We start from the raw sequence: 22,734 nt of genomic DNA on the forward strand, positions 1-22,734 counted from the left end.
ACTTTATTTCTTCCTTATGTTCCAAATTGATTTGAACCCTGGCTTCCTTCCCTTCACCATTGGTTTTGTGTGGATTTTTCTTTGTTTCACTTAGTATAGCCTTCACTTCTTCTCTTCTGCGTTTGCTGGCACATGTTGTTTACATCAGCTCTGATAGGCACATGTTGTTTATGCTGCTCTACTGTACACACTCTGAGAGGGTGGTGTTACCTTCAGATAAGCACATGTTGTTTACTACCCTGTATTGCACATGCACTGCACATGCTCCAGGGGTTGCATCATCTCTGAGTCATTTTTCTACTGTGCATGCCCTAAACATGCTCTTTACAGTAGGAGAGACGCTGGGTCCTTGGGCACCCTCAGTTCATGGTGGCATACACAGAATGTGCCTTGCCTTCATTGGTTCTTTACTACTGGCATCTCTGTGGAAGCTCCTGAAATAATCTGAGAGTCTTTGGTTTCTGAGCATGCATCCTTCTTGTCCTAACAATGAGACCTCAAGTCATCCAGGCCTTGCAGCTACTACTGAAGGTATCAGGATATTTTCCTTGTGCCCTGCCTTGGCACAATTTGGGGGAAGCTTTTGTGTGTCAGGTGACCTCCAGGTTCTTGACTGTCCCAGGAAAAATTTTAAGGATGAGTCAGAGTGAAAACTAAGCAAGTTTCATTCAGGTAAAGAAAAAGAAAGAGACCAGAGCACAGGCACTACTGTAAAAGAAGCAAAAAGTACATGTCCAAGATGTTGGCCAACTCAAGAGTGACTAGTGCAGTACTCGGTCAGTTAGTTCTTGGAATTTTATGTGTTTCCAAGGTGGAGGTATTGTCTCCGAGCTTTGTGGTGCCAAATTCTGACTGTGCCATCTGATTGGGAGGGGGTGGTCTTGTTCTTATCATTCTGGCAGAGCCATGGTGGTGTAGGTTCCTCTCTGCCCCCATTCTACTTGTGATGTTAATTTAATTGTATGATGGTATAATGAGCTTTGGGGCTGTTCTCTGGTCAGTTTTTCCTCCATGTTGGATTAATCTGGGTCTAATTGGTTTTTGTTATCTATCTCCCTGACTATGGTGATTTAAACCATCTGCTCTTAGGCTTTGTCAGCTGGAGAAGATAGGGTCTTATGATTTATTAGCTAGCTGTTAATTACTCAGCTGTTCTGGGTATTTTTTCAACCATTTGTGTGTTTCCTCATTTGACTTGGCAGGGAATTTTCCTAGTTTTTTACTAACTTCGTTCAGGGTAAAGAGGTTCTCTCAAACCCTCCTTGCCTAGATATGTATCATAACCTTTAAGGGGTCTACTTAAAGATGATTTTGTTAAACTTACTTGAAAGCTCCAGAATTTCTACCCATTACTACCATTTTAGAGGTGGGCATGAGAAATTCTCACTAGCATCTAATGCTCTTGCTTTCCTTGCAGACTCCCTCCTATTCCAGCACAGGCAACTCTTATCTCCACTCTCAGAGGTGATGATATAGGTGATGGTGGTTCAGTTTAGAAAATGGTAAGCCATCCTATTATCCTGAAACTTAAAATGGGTATGGAAGAGCAGTAATGATCGGGCAGGAAGATCAGATAGGAATGCAATTGTGGAAAGCCTTAGATGCAGTAGGAAGACACAGAAATTACAGAACAGGAGAGGGATAGACTGAGAGCTGTAATTAAGGAAGAATAATCTATTGGTAGTGTGGCTCTCTAAAATTGTTTGGCAACACACTTGGGAGGACAATAGTATCTAGATTTTTAAAAATCATGTGAATAAAAAACCTAGAACAATTAACTTTCTGAATTTAAGAAGCTCAGAGGCCATCTCTATTTGAATATGTAATTATTTTAATTATATGAGACTAGGAAGTTTAATATAGAAGATAATTTCCTCTAAAATTGATTATCCATGGTGGTTGAGAAACTAAACTAGTGGGTTATGTCAGATTGCATGGAATTCTCTCAGTACAAACCTCCTCAGTTCACCTTATTCTTTCCTTCCCACCATCATAATCTGAGGGAATAGGGGCACCAGTCTTTAGAAATAATCATATTAAAATCATTAATTTGTAATACAAATTTTTATTTTATAGTATGTGAATATTTTCAAGGTGCAGCTACAAAAAGATAGGGTACAGAATGAGTACTGGAAAAGAAGTGATGAACTAAGTCTGGGGTGGTTTAGGGGAACAAGTTAAGTCTGAAATTTGAAGGGCATTACAAAACAAAGGGAAACGTATGTGCAGGGCAGGAGGTGTTACAATTAAAGCATAGTAATAGGAGCTTCAGCGTGAGAGGTGTATAGGGATGAAATCATAGGGGAACAGTTGAGAAATTTGGGACAGGCCTCTGTTTCTCTATAGAGCACCCAGGTTACAATCCTGAGATGCTGCTAGAAGTCAATATGAGGGTGGGCCCAAGAACCAGGTTTTAAGCAAGCTTGCTAGGTGGTTCTAATGCAAACCAAGATTTAAGAAACTATCATATAAAATGAATCACCCTTGAATATTATTAAGAACTTGCTCTGGAGGCTTATGGAGACTGGATTTAATGACCTGTTTGGAAAGGGGGCTGGAAGCAGAGGAATCATTTGAGAAAGCAAGGTCTTGAGGAAGTGCTGGGATGCCTTGAGTTTGCCCTCCCCTATTGCCTTTTCTTCTTCCAAAATAATTTCAATTTTAACAAAGCCTTTGGTGATCCTACCCCACTTTCCTCAAAGCTCCAGCACTTCATTTGTACTTAAAAATACCACCTCCATACAATTTTTAAAGTCTTGTGTATATATGAAAGCTTTGTTTTCCCCACCCTGGTTCTATTCTTCAAGCTCCTTAAAAGTTTGACCATTTTTTTAGTGAAAACGTGTATAACTTCTGATATAAGTGTGCATGTGTGTGGGGGGGGAATAAAAAAATATTGGATTTATGAATTATTTGAAGTATTCAGATGTATTTTTATTTCTTGTAATGATGCCACATTTATGCAATACATTTTCAAAGTCTTTTATGTTAATTCTTTGGAAAATGAACCATTTTTACTCACTTAAAAAGTAGATCATTAACTTGAAAAATTAATTTCTTTTTCATTGGCGAAATTCTTCAAAAATCTCCGACTCACAAGAGAACCTTCCCTTTATTCTTCATGCTCCATCATTCATCATAGAAATGCATATGTTCAGGTGGCAAAATCCAAGCTGCTTCCACATCTTTTTTCCCACATTTTCCATTTTTTATATTTTATCCTTCTTCACTCTTCACTATCTCCACTTTGTCATCCTTTGACGGTCCCACCATACTCACTCCTACAGGACTCCGTCTCCAGTAGTAAAAGCAGAGTTTTGAAAGCAGTTAATTAATGCGTAGACGCGGTGGAGCTCCGCCCTATAGGAGGAGCCAACACCGGCGGATCGAATTAGTGGTCGGTGGTTAACAAACGAACCCTTAATCTTTTCAGAGGAGCTGCACTCACACAAAGGCCCAATCAGAGGCCGCGGTTCTAGGAGTTCTGAGGGGCGGGGCTGGGCAAATGCCCTCCCACCTCCCAGCCTCCCGCCTCGGCCCTCGGCAGGCCCCGCCCCCTGGCCAGGCGCGTCGGCTATTGGGTAGCGCGCTCCCAGCCGTTGTTTCAGTTGCTGGGAGAGAGCGCGGGGGTGGGGGGCGGAGCGGGGGCCGAGGTGGGCCATGGCCCCAGAGAGGAGTGGGGAGGCTCGGAGGGTTGGGCGGCTTCGACGAGCGCTGTGGCGATTGGCGAAGCGGCCGGAGCGCAGCCTCCCTAGTGCGAGGAACGGTCCCCGCTGACAGATCCCCTTTTTCCGGCCGCGCCACCCGGGGAGGCGGATCCCCGGTGCCTGAGGAGGCTTCCTCTGCCCGCCCTCCCTGCCTCCCTCCCTCCCTCTCTCGCGGGTCACCCCAGCCGCCAGTGAGGAGGAGGAGGAGGAGGAGGTCGTCGGGGGCGGCGGCGGCGGCGGCGGGCGGAGACAGCGCTCCCCCTTCGGCGGCGGCAGCAGCGGCGGGGGCAGGACAATGGAGGTGGCTGTGGAGAAGGCGGCGACGGCTGCCGCGGCGGTTTCGGCGGCGGCTCCCGGGGGACCCTCGGCGGCCCCGAGCGGGGAGAACGAGGCCGAGAGTCGGCAGGGCCCCGACTCGGAGCGCGGAGGCGAGGCGGCCCGGCTCAACCTGTTGGACACTTGCGCCGTGTGCCACCAGAACATTCAGAGCCGGGCGCCCAAGCTGCTGCCCTGCCTGCACTCCTTCTGCCAGCGCTGCCTGCCCGCGCCGCAGCGCTACCTCATGCTGCCCGCGCCCATGCTGGGCTCGGCCGAGACCCCGCCGCCGCTCCCCGGCCCCGGCTCGCCGGTGACCGGCTCCTCGCCGTTCGCTACCCAAGGTGAGAGGCGGGCGTAGGGGGAAGCCGAGGGAGGGCGGGGGGGAGGCGGGTGCCCTTGTGCTGCGCGCCCCGCTGTCATGTCGCCGCCGCCGCCGCCAGGGGTGCACCGCGGGGGAGGGGCGAGGAAGGGGGTCTGTGTCGACGGCGGTGACACGCAGGGCCCGCGCGCCCCGCGAGCAACTTCCACGGGCGCTGTGGACTTGGCCGCGCTGCCGCCGCCGCGCCTGCCCCTCAGCAGCCTCCTCCGGGGCGGGGGCGCCCAGGCGACACGCACTTTTGAAGAATCACTGTCGGAGTCCGCTGTCGTCGGGATCGCGGGTTCTTTGCCAACTGCGGCTGGTCAGCGGCCTCCCCGGAGCTGCGTCCAGGTGCAGATGACCCTCGCCACCTCGTCCGGACCCGCTGGGTGTGCGTGCGCGCGCGCGCCGGAGGGAGGGAAGGAGGGATGGAGATGAAGCGATAGCGACTTTTTTTGATGACTGATTGCCGATCAGATGCTGTTTTCTGTCTTTCATGTTTCGGGTTCTCGATCTTACTGAGAACCCAGTTCTCTCTTCTCCGTTGCGGACAAAGGAATGAAGAGACGGTGTTTTGCTGTCTTTATCTTTCGAAGATTTTATTTTTGAGACGGTATAGGGCAAAGAGAAATAGAACAAAGTGATTTGGGGGCGGGGGTGCAGGATTTTCTTGTATTTTGTAGACAACAGATGGAAATGTTGAAGTTACTCTTCTCTTTGTGCTTTTTTTTTTTTTTTTTTTTTTTTTTTTTTTACTGTGTAACGAGACTTTTGACAATTTCCATTGATAACGTTAACAGGTTTGAAGCATTTAAAGTTTGTTTCCGGTAAGCACAGTAATTATTTTTTTCTAGTAGAATACTTGAAGTTTTTAAATTTTAATATTGCAAATGTTTTAGCACCTCCTTTTGAAAATACAAAGTAACTGGAAAAGCGCAATTCATTTTTAGTTGATTTGAGATGAAACACTAATTAGATCATTGAGCTCGGTCAAGAGACATGTGAAATTAATGTTTTTAAATAGATCGTAGTGTTAGACTCCTCACTTAGTTATGTTAGGAACGGGATCTGGTTGAGGGAGACAGTTTTCCATGGGCCTCTCTCTGTTTCTGCAGGTCCTGCCCGCAGACTGACTGCCCTTTGTTTCTATTTTTATAAGATGTTTGTATAAGGAACAGGCTTTGCAAATAGTGCCTTCCATCGGAGCAAAGAGCAGGCATATATGGTCCAGTATAATAAAGATAAATAAATGACTCGTTCTGGAGTGAAAGGCAGGCTTGCTTATTGCTCATCTTGAAAGATAGGGCTCCCCAAGTGTAGGTTTCCTCTAACACAACCCATTTCCTGTGCTGGTCCCAGCCGGCCTTCACCTTTAATGGGAACTGGGACTCCCGGAGCCAGTGCGAGTGGTGGTGCTTGGCTTATGTTATTGTTGTAAGTTATAAACTGCCCTTTGTGCTCCTGAGTCTCTCGTGTTTTCTGCCAGTATCCATGGTAAGCTACTTGCTTAGCTCGTTAGCTGGGTAAAAAGCTCAGATTCTCTGCGTTAGCTTTGCTCAGTCAGATGTGGCCCACCTGTTAGAAAGTTAGTACCGGTGAAACTTAGATCTTAGTTCTTAATTTTTTAACACATATTTTAAGGTTTCTTTTATTTGTATTTTAAATGGTTAAATGGGCCAGTAGCCAATTAGGATATGAATTTGCATAATTTTAGAATTAAGATGTATTGTGTGCCTGGTCATGACATTCCTACTGGAATAAATGAGAACGTGGGTCATAGAAGCTCTGATTCTCAATTCTGAGACAAGTCTGTAATTTCAGATTTCTCAAAATGTTCTATGTAATTCCAGCCTCCAAGTTTGTTTTTTTATCTTTGTGTTTGTATTGTAAGCAAGAGTTCAAGGAAAGCATTTAAATTGGAAGATAAATTTTTTTTATACTAAGAAAGGGCTTTAACAAATGATCCTTTAGAGGTGCACACCTCTAAAAAAAAAAAAAGCTAGGGTTATCTTCAATAAATTAAAATGTTATCCTGAGTCTTATTGATTTGAATGTTTTCTTCCTCTCTCCTTACAAAGTTATTTTAATACTCGCTAAAGCAAAAGTTTAGAAAGTGCACTTTAGAACTAAATAAGTAGGGTTCACTTGATCAACCTGTTTTTCATTTTCTTAATGAACTTGTGGGTACAGGCATCATGGATCAAACTACAATACTTGCAGGAGCTAAGCAAGTAATTGAGATGGAGAACTCTGAGCCTGGGGTTAAAATGATAGGGAGTAGTGGGGAGTGGGGGAGGCTGCAAATTCTCTTTGGCCCCAGCAGATTGCCATGTGAGGGTGCAGGGCCAGTGCTGAAGGATCCTTTACTTCTTAATTTTTTCTTTAATGAGAAGTCTGAGTCTGGATTTTGTATAAAATTTCTCTAGTATTAGATATTGGCAGGTAATTAAAAAAAAAAAAAAAAAATAGCACACCTACACAGGCCCATGCTGTAGGCCAAACAAGAGAGTTTGGTTGAGGCCACATAACATGTTTCCAGTTACACTCTTTTAGATTTAGATAGGGGTTTTAGCTGTAATAGACTCAGCCGGTATACTTGTTAAAATTGAGATATCAAGGTCCCTGGCCTCAGAGAGCCTAGCTTGGCATAGTTTTAGAATTCTAGAGTATAAAATGAAACCTTAGTATTTCCTTAGCTCAAAATACAGTATTTTATAAGGGTATTCTTTAGAAAATTGAGGCCAAAATTCAAGTATAGAGTAGGAAATCTCAAAATCCTCAGACCTAGTTTCCCTTCCCATTAAACTTTTTGGTACTTCCTATGTTATCCTAAATGAAATTTATAGAAAATAAATTCTGCCCTGACTGGTGTGTCTCAATGAGTTGAGTGTTATCCTCTAGACCTAGGGGTTGGGGGTGGGGGGTCACATGTTCAAATCTTGGAACGGACACACCTACCTGGGTTGCAGGCCAGGTCCCCGGTTGGAGGTTTGTGGGGGGCAGCCAACCGATGTTTCACTCCCTCTCTTTCTCCCTCTCTTCCCCTCTCTCTAAAAATAAGTAAATAAAATCTTTTTAAAAAGGAAATGAATTTTTATCAGATTTTAAAAAATCAAAATCAAAACGTAAGGGAGATAAGTGGTGATGGAAGGAGACTTGACATGGGGTGGTAAATACAATACGGTATACAGATGATGTGTTATGGAATTGGACTCTTGAAACCTATATAATTTTGTTAACCAATGTCACCCCAATAAATTCAGTTTAAAAAGTCAAAATCAACATAATGCTTTCACTTAAAAAAAGAAATAAAGCTAACGTATAAGTAAATGTATTATAATTTATAAATGCTCAGAAATGTTTGAAAAGGGGTCACAGTATTTGTCCAGGGAGTGTGAAATACAAGAATTCATCAGTTTTCTTAGACTATTTTACTTACCGGCAGTCTGTAAGATATATCACTCAACTCTGAGAGCTGATTTCTTTTGGTTCTTGGTGAAAAGTATACATCATTTTGAGTACAGAATATGACAAAGGATTAGTAGTATTTAAGGTTGATTCATATTGTCTAATAGTTTTTTACACAACAGCTCTGTATACAATACTCACCTCTTGATGGAAATTACTATTGTTTTTAGTTTTGGATTACTATAATAAAATTTTATAAATATTTGTAGACAGGTCTTTATGGGGATGTTTTCATTTCCCTTGGTAAATTCTTAGAATTGGATTTTCTTGTTTGCATTATAAATGTTTGTTTACCCTGGTTGTACTGTTTTGCATTCCCTCCAGGAATGTATGACAGTTCTTGATTCACATCCTTGCCTCTTGGGTGTTGTGATTTTTTAATTTTAGCCTTCTAGTGTACATGGAGTGTGTCATGGTTTTAATTTTTAGTTCCCTGATGAATAATGATGAGCAACTTTTCCTCTGCCTGTGGGCCATTCATATATCTCTTTTGGTAGAATTTCAGTTTGTCTTTTGCACATTTTAAAAATTAGGTAGTTTGTCTTACTGAAAAGTAAAAATTCCTTATATTTTGCATCTATCTTGGTCCTATTAGGTACGTGTATTGCAAGTATTTTTCTTCCATTCCTTTAGCATTCCTGTTCATTTTCTCTTTTTTAATGGTGTCTTTTGAAGAGCTGAAGTTTTAAATTTTGCTTATCTGGTTTATCAGTTCTTCAAAAATGTTTAGTGATTTTGTGTCCTAACGATTCTCTGCCTAGCCCAAGTTTACTAAGTTTTTCTCCCATTCCTTTCAACATTTATAGTTAAGCTTTTATACTTATATTTATAATCCATTTTGAGTAATTTTATTGAAAAAAATTCTTTGCCATTATATTACTTTGGTATTTTTGTGAAAAGTTCATTGAACATATATGTTCTATTGCTATACTTTTATTGATCTATCTGTTCAATACTATTGCACATTACTCTAGCACAGCGATTTTCAACCTTTTTCATCTTATGGCACACATGAACTGATTACTAAAATTCTGCAGCACACCAAAATATACATTTTTTGCCGATCTGACAAAAATAGGCATAATTTTAATTCATTCACATTGGAAGGCTATTGTGTTGGCTGTTGTCATTTTTTTTTTTTATTTTTTTTATTTGACAATCTAAGGGAAAAGAGGTCAGTGACCCTGACTAAATAGTAAGGTGTTACATGTTTTAAACATTCTTGATGGCACATCTGTGCACACTTGCTGGAAATCGCAGCTCTAGCATTTTAAGTAAAATTTGAAATTGGGCAATTTTGTTCTTTTTCAAAATTGTTTTCACTCTTCGAAGTAATTGACATTTCTTCATAAATTTTAGAATAAGCGCCTCAGTTACACACAAAAGCCTGCTATGATTTTGATTGGAATGGCATTGAATCTGGATACCAATTTGGGGAGGATGATCTCAACATTAATGACTATTTCTGTCCATGAACATGCTTTATTTCCCATTTATTTGGATCATTAAGTTCTCTTAAGCACTCTTTAATTGTATTGGTATTGCACAATTTTTGAGAAGTTCATTCTAAAATATTTTATGATAATGTTATGATATTGTAAGTGGTATTTTCAATTTTTTTCCAATTGTTTGTTACTAGTATATTGAAATACAATTGACTTTTGTATATTGATTGTATCCCATTATTATGCTAATTCAATTAAATCTAGTACTTGTTTTCTAGACTATTATGTATATTGACTACAGATAGTTATACTTCTTCCTTGCCATTCTTTTAAATTATATTTTATAGATTATGCTATTACAGTTATCCCAACTTTTCGTTTATCTTCCTTTCTACCCCTCCACCCAGCACCCTCCACTCCCTCAGGCAATCCCCACACCATTGTTCATGTGCACGGATCATGCTATGAGTTCTTTAACTATTTCATTTCCTATACTGTACTTTACATCCTCGTGGCTATTCTGTAGCTACCTGTTTAAATTTCTTAATCCCCTCACCTCTTCACCCATTCTCCACACCATCCTTCCATCTACAAACCATCAAAACAACTCCCCATATCCATGATTCTGCCTCTGCTCTTCTTGTTTGCTTAGTTTTTTTTTTAGATTCAATTGTTGATACATATATATTTATTACATTTTATTGTTTGTAGTTTTTAGCTTCTTTTTCTTAAATAAGTCTCTTTAACATTTCTTATAACAATGATTTGGTGGTAGTGAACTGCTTTAGCGTTTTTCTTGTCTGGGAAGCTCTTTATCTACCCTTCGGTTCAAAATGATATCTTTGCTGCATAGAGCAATCTTGGCTGTAGGTCCCTGCTTTTCATGACTGAATATTTCTTGCCAATCCCTTCTAGCCTGCAAAGTTTCTTTTGAGAAATCAGCTGAGTCTTATGGGAATTTCCCTATAGGTAACTAACCTTTTCTCTTGTTGCTTTTAAGATTCTCTTTATCTTTCACCTTTGGCCTTTTAATTAGGATGTGTCTTAGAGTGGGCCTCTTTGCATCCAACTTGTTTGGGACTCTCTTTGCTTCCTGCACTTGCATGTCTATTTCCTTCACCAAATGAGGGAAATTTTCTTTCATTATTTTTTCAAATAGATTATCAACTTCTTGCTCTTTCTTTTCTCCTTCAGGCACCCCTATGATGTGAATGTTGGAATGTTTGAAGTTGTCCCAGAGGCTGTTAACACCATCCTCATTTGGGGGGAGCGGGGGGGGGGGAGTAGTGCAGGGGATTCTTTTTCTTTTAGTTGTTCTGGTTGGGTGTTTGTTTGTTTGTTTGTTGCTTCCTTATGTTTGAAATCATTGATTTGATTCTCAGCTTTATCCACTCTACTGTTGTTTCCCTGTAAACTGTTCTTTCTTTCTTTCTTTCTTTTTTTCAAGATTTTAATCAGAGAGTGGAAGGGAGGGAGAAAGAGAAGGAGAGAAACATCAATGTGTGAGAGATACATCGATTGGTTGCCTCTCCCATGCCCCCAACAGGGGACCTGGCCTGCAACCCAGGCATGTGCCCTGACTGGGAATCAAACTAGCAACCTTTCGGTTCGCAGGCTGGAGCTCAATCCACTGAGCCACACCAGCCAGGGCTAACTGTTCTTTATGTCAATTAGTGTATCCTTCATTTCTGACAGTGTCTTTTTTACGCTGTTGAGGTCCCCACTAAGTTTCTTGAGTATCCTTATAAACAGTGTTTTGAACTCTGCATCTGGTAGATTGCTTATCTCAATTTTGTTTTGCTCTTTTTCTGGAGTTTTGTTCTGTTCTTTCATTTGGCACATGTTTCTTTGTCTTCTCATTTTGGCAGCCTCCCTATGTTTGTTCCTGTGTATTGGGTAGAGCTGCTATGACTCCCTGTCTTGGTAATGTGGCCTAATGTAGTAGGTGTCCTGTAGGGTCTAGGGGCACTGGTTCCCCCATTACCCAAGCTGGGTACTAGAGATGTACCCACTGTGTGGGCTGAGTAAACCCTCCTCTTGTAGCTGAGCCTTGATTGCTATTGGCAGGTCAGTGGGAGGGGTTTACCCAGGCCAGTCAGTGGCAAGGACTGGCTTGACCACTGACCACCAACCTCTGATCTCCATGGAGGATCAGCTGTGCAGGTGCAGCGTGGTGGCGCTCCAGTGTGGTCTGTAGCTTTCTGCTGGTTGTGCAGGCCCTGGGATTTACCCAGGGATTCCCATTATTGCACTAGCTAGAACCTCCAGTACACAATTAAATATAAGATGTTATTGCCTTATTCCTGATGTTAGGAGGAGAACATTCAGTTGTTCACTATCAATATGTTAGCTGTTAGTTTTTTATAGATGCCCATTATCAAAATTTAAAAGTTTCCTTCTCTTTCTTGTGTGCTGAGGGTTTTTATCATGAATGGATGATGAATTTAGTCAAGTGCATTTTCTATACAGTATCTATTAAAATGATTGATTGATCTCTCTTTACTGTTAATGTGGTGAATTACATTGATTTCCAGATATTAAATCAGTCTTAAAGTCTTGGGATATACCCCTGCTTGGTCAGTATGTATTATCTTTTTTGTATATGTCTGAATTTGATTTGCAGATATTTTAAGAATATTTTTAATGTTGATGAGGAATATTGATGATACAGTTTTTTGTATTTTATCTGATTTTGATATCAAGGTAATATTGGCCTTAAAACGGTAGTGTGAGATGTTCCCTTCATCTCTATTTTATGAAAGAGGTTTGTAAAATTAGTATTAATTCTTTCCTTAAATATTTGACTGAATGCACCAAGGTATCCATCTGGGATTGGAATTTTCTTTATGGGAAGGTTTTTTATTAGGAATTCAATGTCTTTATAGATCCAAGGCTATTCAGATTTTCTGTTTCTCCTTCAATTCCATTTTGGTAAATTGTTTGTAGAAAATTGTCAGTTTCATCTAATTGGTACTTTTATTGGCATAAATTTGTTCATACTCATCCCTTATCCTTTTAAGGTTTTCAGGAGCTGAATGATGTCCCCTGTATAATTTCTATTATTTGTAATTCATATTTACTCTTTTTCTTGGTTACTATTACTAAGGACTTATCAACTAACTTCTGGCTTTGTTATTTCTCTTCGTTTGTCTCTGCTTTAAAGGTATATAGTCTTTTCTGTAAGCCACCTCAAATTTTGTGTTGTGTTTTTATTAACATTCCATTAAAAGTATTTTAACATTTCTCTTGTGATTATTTTTTCTATGACTGATGGGTTGCTTAAAAGTGTGTTAATTTATAGGTATATTTTCTAGCTAGCTTATTTTATTATAGTAAAAAAATACTGTATAAGATTTAAATCTTTTGAAGTTTATTGACATTTTATATCCTAGAATATCATCTATCCTCCTGAATGTTCCATGTGCATTTGAAAAGAATTTAAATTCTACCTTTGTTGGGTGTAGTATTCTGTAAATGTCAGTTAAGGCAAGTTGGTTGAGAGTATTGTAAAAATCTATATTCTTACTGGGTTTTTTTCCCCCCTATAAGTTATGGAGAGGAATGTTAAAAACTTTAGTCATGATTATTGATTTATCCCTATTTAATCTGGTTATTTTTTTGAAGGCATTTTGATGATTTGTCTTTCTTTTGAATTGCCTCCCTTTTTAACACTGAAATGTCCTTCTTTATCTCTCATACTACTTTTTCAAACATCTGCATAGTCTTATTAACATAGCTACACCAGTTTTCTTTGTGTTTGAATGACATATTTTTCTATCCTTTTACCTTTAACCATTATATTTAAAGTGTCTGTTGTAGATAGTATACAGTGTGTCTACCTTTTTTATATCCAAGCTGTAAATTTTTGCTTTTGTTTAAACTATTTATATTTTAAGTTACTACTAGTATGTTCAAGTTTAAGACTACCATCATTTTGTTTTCTCTTTTTTTGTTTTGTTTTGTTTTTTTTTGTGCCTCTGTTATCTTTGCTTTTCTCTCAGTTCCTTAGCAGCTGCTTGTCTGGTAAGCTTTGTGAAGTTTTTCCTGAACATGCCTGGTACCCTTCTGTAAGAATGGTGTCGCTCAGAAGGCCATTAAGACATGGTGAGGAGGAAAAAAGAAGTTTATTGGGAGAATCAGCAAGTGGGGAGGGAGCCCTGCCATGGATGGTCAGGACTCCGAGCTCCTAGGGGAGAGGGGGGTTGCTTTATAGGGGGAAGAAAAAAGGGATTTTTGAGCTTAATCGGCCGTTTGGTTATCTGGCAGCTGTGGGTGCGACGGGCTGATTAAAGCAGAACACTGTTTATTTTATTTTCAGTTTGAAGCACCCTGTTATCTCCCAGGCAGCTGCAGGCGGGGAACTTTCAGCCTGAAACATCAGTATCTCCCACGCAGCTGTAGGTGGTGGTAAAGGCGGGCATGGGAACTGGGGATGTCACCTTCAGCCAAGGATGTAGGGAAACCCTGCATATACTAATGATGCCTTTCCTCTGTGCAGCTGGGTCTCTCCAGTGCTTATATTGCTTCATAGCTCCAAGTTCTCTGGCTTCTTAGCCGTGTTCTGCTTAGGCTCTACCTCCCTGCTCTGTGGTCAGGAAATAGTCCTGAGGCAGAGAAATCAAGAAGGCATTTTAGGGGCTCACCTCCTAAGTGTCCCCTTTTCAGGGATCAGAGAAAATTGCATTGACTATTGGCCAGTGCCAGAAAACAGTTGTCTCATATCTTCTTCCCAGTCCCAGTTGTTCCTAGTAGGCAAGCTTTTCTGTATAGTAGTTAAGTTGATGGAAAGTTGATGTTACAAGACCACTTTTAAATTGCATTGCACCTTTTTTAGATACTCAGATGTGGGTAATTTGCAAACTTTGGTTCTTAGATCTCTATATTTGTCTGTTTTTAACTTTTCTTAGAGACTCACCAAGTTAAACAATCACCTAGATGCATGTCTCTCTTGTTTCTTTCTTGCAACCTTGACTCTTTCCTCAAATTTTACTCCTCCATTTTCAATATGTGTCTCCAAAATGGGATGTTTGCCACATTCTGAATTAAAATATGCTCCATTGATATGAAGGAAAACATTTAGGATTTCTTTGCATAAATTAAGTTTTTTTTTTTTTTTTTTTTTTTTAATCCTCACCCGAGGACATTTTTCATTGCTTTTTGGAGAGAGAGGAAGGAGAGAGAGAGAAATATCGATGTGAGAAAGAAGTATGAATTGGTTGCCACCCATACGCACCCAGATGGGACTGAAACTGCAACCTAGGTATATGCTCTGACAAGTATCGAACCCACAACCCAATGGTTACGGGATGACACTCCAACCATCTGAGCCACTCCAGCCAGAGCATAAATTAAACTTTTAAGTACTTGATATGTAGATTATCATGGTCACAGGAATAAGCACATCAGATGGCTACATTTCTCGTGTGGTATACAAAGTATCCTGAGGTACCTTTGGGTGAGTTAGAAATGAGCTCCCTCTTGGCATATGCAGCACCAAAGGATACATGCCTTAAGAAGTAGAATGCAAATTGATCCACTGTTGCCCTCTTAAAATAGGCAGTCCCATGTGTTGTACAACCTATGATACTGTGCATAGTTGCCCTGGAGGTAACGGGATTTCTGTACTGCAGGACCGCAGACTCCTTTGTGTCATGCGTCCCCCCATCCCACCTCCCTGCCCTAGTATTGTAAGTTACCATGTGCTCGGATAAGTTTTTGGATTTTAACATGTTTTTATCTAAAATGACTGTCAAAAAATTGAAGATCATGATAGGCTTTTACCAGCAGCCTGGCCTAAAGCTCTCTGATCTCAATTTCTAGGGAAATCCCATATGGAGGCCACTCAAAAAGCCCCTCAGTTTCAGTAGTCTGGAAAATCCCTAAGTTGTAGGGCACACGTGCAATGGATATAACAAGTCACCCCAATTCCAGTTAACAGCATAGAGATCGTTCCATTTAAGTGTATAACCAAGGTTAGGTGCCGATGACTTGGCTTTTCTCCAGTTTAGGAAAATACAGAGGGCTGAGCCCAGAAAGATCAGGGCTGTCCATATTTGATGGCTTCTTTAGTTCTGTGTAGAGGAACAGATATTTGTCGTTCCTGGTTCCTGACTCTGCGACCAGTGGTGGATTAGGCTAACAAGGAGATCCGTGTTCTATATAGAAAGCTGTAACCACGGCTGCCCCATTTTGTGTTTCATTTTATCACGTGTATGGAGTTGACGGAGTTGTGATTTTCCACCAATCTTAGTAATAATTAGAATCTTTCAACTCTCATTTTCAACTATGATAAAGATAATACTACACAATTTACAAGCATCACAGCAGAGTGGCAGAATTGATACTTTCTGCTTACAGGTTTTTGTCATTCTTCTTGTGAGGCTAATAGCAATGATTATCTAACAAGAACTGGACCTAACAGTTTTAAAAGTTAACAAGAAGACTTTTTGTAATTGATTGACATCCTTTATGTTAATGACGAACTATGCCTTACATGTGTATTACATCTTGGACCATTAGCTGGTACAGTATTCCCTCACTTATTGCAGGTATTGCGTTCCAGACCCCCTCACGAAGTAGGAACCTTACATTTATTCTACACTCCTAAACCTACATAACTTTTAACAAAATACGTATACAGTACCGCAAAATCCCGCAATATAGTGAAAAATCCGCAATAAATAATTAAACATAATAGTTTTAAAAATCCCGCGGTACAGTGAGGCCGTGATAAGTGAACCGCAGTATAGCAAGGGCTACTGTAGTTGTATGAAGCTATCATATTAACAAGACACTTAAAAGTATTTATTTTACCTGTTTCATTCCTTAACAATGTCTTATGTTTATGTGATTTACATACAAGATACACTAGTATTGTAGTATATGTGCATAATAAATATGAAGGGTACATGTTCAAATATTTGTGATTAAAACAACACGTGAACTTAGAACTCTCAGCTGAATTGCCTCAGTGTTTTCTGTACATTCATCTAGTCTTTCAAGACTTTTTTTTCCTTTCAATCTGTTTGGAGTCTGGATGCAGAGGGCCATCTTGTATGTTGTATGCCATTTTACACAGGTAACTGGAGCATCTGCAGATTTTGACCAATGTCTACTGTCTGCGAGGGTCCTAGAACCAATCTCCCACAGATATAGAGGGACACCTTAAGTTTTGGGGAATCCACTGTATGAGAATTTCCAACTGTGTGGGGGGCAAGTGGTAGTGTTGGTTTCCCTAACCACCACGTCGTTCAGAGGTCAACTGTATAAATAGTCCATAGGCATTCATATCATTGTACATAAATTTAAAAGAAAAATGTCATATAGTAATTGGGAGTCATAACTACCAGAAGTTCATCTTTATTTTACTTTGCTTATGGATGAATAGTCTCCCTGGGATCTCTGTATTCAAACATGAAGCGTAACCAGGAAGGGAGCCTGTAGTACATGAGACTCCTAGTGTCTGTCTCTTTGTACTGGTGCATGTGTGATATATGTTTCTTCCTGTCCTCCTCAGTCTTCTGAACTTGACTTGTCATGTGCCTTGCTTTTACTAATCTTCTCAGCTCAGATTTCCCATCCATCTTTTGGTATAAAGTTCTCCTCCCACTCTTCTGTGACCCTTCTGTTTTGGTCTTGTTACTGTCTTTTCCCTCTTCTCCTCCCTTCCACACTGAAGGGTAAAGTGAGATCACCTAGGACAAGCCTTCAGGAATTCTGGTATGTAATGCCTGCTATATGAGGACCAGCCGCAAAGGAGACTGAGAAGAGGTAGGAGAAAGCCAAGAAAAGAAAAAGTAGTATCATGAAAGCCAAAGAAAGGGTTAACAAAGGCAGCAGTGCTGTTAAAACACCAAAATGTGATTTATGTCTGTGCCTTCCTCACTGAGGTCTGATAACAGACCTGGAGGGGAAATCCTTGTGCATTCTGTCTCAGTCCTAGAGGTGTTATAATCATATTTTGTTTCAGGTCTGCTATATACCTATATTCTTTAGAGTTCTCTCTGCTCACTAGTCAATCCTTGTTAACCCAGTTTCTTGATGTAGTTAATAATTACTTGTGCTAAACTTCCTTTTTCCAAACTTAATGTGTGGTTTCTTTCTCCTTATTGTATCCAAATTATGTGTTATTTTTGCCAAAAGTGATTTTCAGTGCTTTACATTAAGAAACACGACCTCGCCCTGGCCTGTGTGGCTCAGCTGGTTGGAGAATTGTCCTGTACACCAGAAGGTCTTGGGTTCAATTCCTGGTCAGGGCACATGCCTAGGTGGTGAGTTTGATCCCTGCTAGGGGCGGGTATGGGAGTATTTCTCTCAAAGCAATGAGAAAATGTCCTCGGGTGAGGGTAAAAAACAAACAAACAAATAAAAAATTGTGATCTCATTCTGTCACATTATTGTTAGTGTTGGTTTTGATCACTTAAGGTGATGAACTACCGTATTTCTCCACTTTAAAAATATCCTCACCCCTCTTTGTAGTAAATAAGTAACTTCCTGGGAGATACTTTATAGTCCTTGTGAATGTTCTGTTCCCCAGAACCTTAAATGGGCATCCACTGATGATTCTTGCCTTCATCAGTTATTGCTGTGATGCTGGAAAATGGTGATTTTTCTATGTTATTAGTTGTTAGTCTACTGCATGGGTGATATTTTTCTTTTCTATTTGTCCTATTGTTATGGGCTCATGAAATTTTTTAATATAATGTTGTAATTCATTTCTCTCATTATTTATTTTGATAATCAAATTGTTCGTATTCGAACAGTAGGAACCCTTTCAAGTTGACATCTTGTCCTTCAATGTGCCCACTGTTGTTTTTGAGCACTTCTTATTTTCTGGCAAAACAGAGTTTCTAGTTTCATTTTTGTACTTGTTCTGCACCAGCCTTGGTCATTTCTCCAAGGAACCCCAATTTTTTATTTTAATGAATTCCAGTGTATCTATTATGAAATTTTCTTTTGTGCTGTATCTAAGAAATCTTACACAGGTTATTTTCTCCTTGAAGTTTCAAAGGTTTAAGTTTTATATTTGGGTCTGTGACCCATTTTGAGTTAATTAAAAATGTTTTAAAAATATACTGATTTTAGAGAGAGGGAGGGCGGGAGGGAGGAACATCAGTTTGTTGTTCCACTTATTATCTATGCATTCACTGGTTGATTCTTGCTTGTGCGCTGACAGGGGATCAATCCCACAGCCTTGGTGTATCGGGATGACACCTTAACTGAGCTACCTGGCCAGAGCTTGAGTTAATTTTTTATGTGGTATGAGGTATGGATTCAAGTTCATTTTATATTATGGATATTTAATTTTTCCACCACTGCTTTTGAAAAAGCTATCCTTTCTCTACTGCATTGCCTTTGTCAAATACCAGTTATCCATGTATGTCTGGGTTTGTTTCTGGGCTCTCTGTCCTGTTCCATTGATCTATTTGCCTGTCTTTATGCCAGTACCACTTTGTTGAGTCTGAATATCAGTGCTAAAAGATCTTATGCCAGGAAAACAACAGGAAAGATATTCTTCAGGGATTTCTTATGTTTAACTATGGAATTGAATTTAATGATGGGGATAAGAGGTGACAAAGTAGTATGTACCTGTAATACGCTCTGACAATGTAGATAATAATACAATTATTTAGGAACTTAAGGAATATAGTTCACATGAATCTTTCCTCAGGAAGCTATTAGAGAATAAATTTCAGACAACCAAGAAATGTCTTAATAGAACTATTGATTGCCTTACAGAAATTCACCTGGGAATAAAAAGATATTATTACTTTAAATAGATTCTGGGGAATGTGATGCAGGGGTGGTATGAGGGAAATAGGAGCTAATTTCTGTGTTGCTTGTACTAGGGAATTAATAAACAGTATCTAATAAAGAGAGAGCTAAGGTTATTTAAAGGTATTAGTATAAAGATAACCATTAGGAACAAAACCCAAACCTTTCTAGATGCCAAAAGAAATATGGGGGGTCAGGGGGAGGGAAATAAAGGAAACAAGAACAGTGAAATAATTTATATATTTTCTTTAAATAGAATTGAGATCCTATCAATAAATGGGCTTAACTGGGCTATAAGAGGAAAAATATATTTTCAGGCGAACATAGCAAAATCCAACTTTGTGTTCTATGCAAAAGATGTAACTATGAAACCGAAAGACTCAAAGGTTAAGAAGAGGTTAGGCAGAGATAATGCCAGACAAATAAGAAAACAGAAGTTACTCTTTTGTTGATACATAAGGTAGAACTCAGGCCAGAAATCATTAACAGGCCAACATATTATGAGGCTACAAGCTGCAAGTCTCAATGAAGGTGTGCTTTTTAGATACATGGATATTAATGACAACTTTGATTTTCTTTTAGATGTTTCAGGAGAGTCAATGAGACTTGGAAACATCAATAATAGAAGATTTAAAAACTTTCTCAGTTGCAGATATATCAAGTGGACAAAATATTTTAAGGCTATTGAATCCCTAAATAATACAGCCAAAATGTAGATCTCGTGGTTGTGTATGAAAGAATACACCTTCTTTGCAAATGTACGTGGAACACTGAAGAAAAATGGTATTTGTTAACATATAAGCAAACTCCTTTGCCCTAGCCAGGTGGTTCAGTTGGTTGGAGTGCTGTCTGTACACTAAAAAGGTTGCTAGTTCACTCCCCCTGTCAGTGTGTGTGTGGAAGGCAACTGATGGATGTTTCTCTCTCCCTCTGTCCCTTCCTTTCTCTCTCTAAAGAAAAAAAAATCAATAAATCCTCAGTTGAGGATTAAAAATAAGAAAAGAAAGCTCCCTAAAATTACCCCCCCAAAATAGATCCTTTGTTTGTTTGTTTTTTTACTAAAAGTCAGTTTAAAAAATTCAAAAACGCCCTAACACGCTGCCTGAAAACTCTTGACTTAAAGTGAAAATACAAACAAAATTGTCAGGTTTCTTGACATGACACATCAGAATCAATTGGTTATAGCAGGAGTCAGAAACTCTTTTTAAAGAAAGATAGATAGTGAATATTTTTAAAGTTTCTGGACCATATGGTCTCTGTTGCGATTTTGAACTCTTCTGTTGTAGCATGATAGCAGTCATAGACAATATATAAATAAATGGGTATGGCTATGTTCCAATAAAACTTGATGTACAAAAACAGGTGGCATGTTGGATATGGTACATGGACTATATATAGTTTGCTTTGGCTATAACACAGAGGTTGGCAATCATGATAAGAGCATTCTTAGCATCAAATGCTTACATCAATAAAAATGAAAGTAAATGAATACTCAAAAAGGTTGAAAACCAACAAAGTAAACCAAAGAATGCAGAAGGAAAGGTAATAACGGGTTTTAGATAACAGAAAAATAGTAGAACAGGGGGCGATCTGGTCAAGATGGCAGCATAGGCAGATGTGGCTCGCTTCTTCACACAACCACATCAGAATTACAACTAAAATATAGAACCATCAGCTAGAACTGTTACAAGTCGAGTTGAATGGAACTTTGGCAACTACAGAATTAAAGAAACCACATCCACTGAGACGGGTAGGAGGGTTGCAGAGGAAGAACAGGCTGGTCTCTCACCCACGTGCGGTGGATAAAAATTCAGAAAGGATATCTCAGGAGCGAGGAGTTTCAACCCCACAGCAGGCCCCCCAGCCCAGGGTTCCAGTGCCAGGAAGATAAGATCCCATAACTTATGGCTGCAAAAGCCAGCGGGGATTGAGTCAGTGAAAGAAATTGCTGGAGCCCCAAGCTTTCCTCACCTACTCAGACTCACTCACTCTTGAGCTGCAGTAGCAGGGTAGCAGCTTGAAAGGCACCAGTGGCATCCAGGGAGGAACTGAAGGGTCTTGCATCAAGGCCAGCAGAGGCCATTGTCTCTTTCAAAACCCCCTCCCCACAGAGCCATATCTGAGACTCCATCAACCTTGCTAACATTGTTTTCTCTGCCTTGGAGATCCCCAGAAACTCTGTCCCACCCATATGAATGGCTGGTCTTGGCTCATGCTTCACAACTTCCTAAATCCTATCTTCACAGCAACAGCTGGCTTCAGGGAGTGCCAGGCCCGGCACTAGCAGCAGCCAGCTTAGATTCACAGCTCAGCTTTGCCTGGGAATCTCCAAGTCCAGCACAAGTGCAGCCATAGGGTGTGTGAATCTTTTTTTCTCTCTTTTTTCTTGCTTGCCTCTCGCACACCCCCAACTGGGGACCTGGCCTGCAACCCAGGCATGTGCCCTGACTGGAAATTGAACTGGCAACCCCATGGTTCGCAGGCCTGCACTCAATCCACTGAGCACACCAGCCAGGGAGGGTATGTGAATCTTCAACTTAACTTTCACCAAGTAGGTAATGTGTGTTCCTGTTGGCTAAGATGAGGACACTCACCAACATTTGGTGTTATCAGTCTTTTAGTTTTGGGCATTCTGATGGATGTTTCTTGTTACTTTCTTTGGATCTTAGGTGGTTTTCCCAAGTACCAGTAAGGCTGAACAATTTTCATATGCATACTTACCATTTGGATTTCAGCAATTGTGAAGTACGTGTTCAAATCTCTTATCTTTCTGTTGGACTATTTTAAAAGGAGTTCTTTAATATTCTTCCATTTTGTTTGTCTTTTTTTTTTAATAATGTCTTTGAGCCAAACTTAGTTTTGTGAATCTTCCCTTGTGGGTAGTGCTTTAACTTAAGAACTTTTTTTATACCCCAAAGTAACAAAATTATTTTCCTCTATTTTCTTTTAAGAGCTCTATAGTTTTGCCCATCACATTTAGGCTTATATTTTTAAGATTTATTTTCTGAGAGAGTGAACCAGAGGAAGAAAGAGAGGGAGAGAAACATTGATTGAGAGAAACATCCCTTGGTTGCCTCTTGTTCGTGCCCTGATCAGGACTGAACCCACAGCTGAGGCATGTGCCCTGACCAAGAATTGAACCCGCAACCATACACGTTACAGGCCTATGCCCAACCAACAGAGCCACACTGGTCAGGGCCACATTTAGGTTTTTGTTTCAACTGCAGTTGATATATATATATAGCAATAGGTTGGAGTCTAGTTTCATTTTTTACCAGCTGTCCTAGCACCATTACTCAAAATGCCATTCTCTTTTCAATGCACTGCCATCCCTATTAGTTATTAGGTATTTATATATGCATGAGTCTATTACTCAGCACTTAATCTCTGTTTCTCAGCCAATTCTAATTTATTGGTCTATTTGTCACTCCCTGAATCAATGCCACCCTCTCTTAATCACTATGTCTTTACAGCTGGTTTTGATAGCTGGTAAAACAGGTCCTTGTGTAAATCCTGCCCTCCCCCCTTCACTTATTCTTCAGTAACTCTTGCCTATTTTTAGCTGTTTGAGTTATATAAGTTTTAGAATCCATTTTCAAGTTCCACAAAAAACCTGACAGATTCCTGATTTTGAGAAATTGTTACATCAATTTGGGGAGAATTT

The 22,734-nt window shown here is 40.1% G+C and overlaps 1 protein-coding gene across 2 annotated transcripts in view; it reads left to right on the forward strand.

The window, feature by feature from the left end:
• The first annotated feature begins 3,912 nt into the window (after positions 1-3,912).
• Positions 3,913-22,734, forward strand: part of TRIM24 (tripartite motif containing 24) — a 96,801-nt gene continuing 77,979 nt past the window's right edge. For both annotated transcript variants that reach the window (XM_090287563.1, XM_090287564.1), the window contains exon 1: positions 3,913-4,366. In XM_090287563.1, coding sequence (XP_090143689.1) covers positions 4,003-4,366 — 364 coding nt within the window. In that variant the 5' untranslated portion in view covers positions 3,913-4,002. The remainder of the gene's footprint in view (positions 4,367-22,734) is intronic.

This window comes from Furipterus horrens, unplaced genomic scaffold (genome assembly GCF_987537825.1).
Source record: "Furipterus horrens unplaced genomic scaffold, mFurHor1.1.pri manual_scaffold_9, whole genome shotgun sequence".
NCBI classification, from domain to species: Eukaryota; Metazoa; Chordata; class Mammalia; order Chiroptera; family Furipteridae; genus Furipterus; species Furipterus horrens.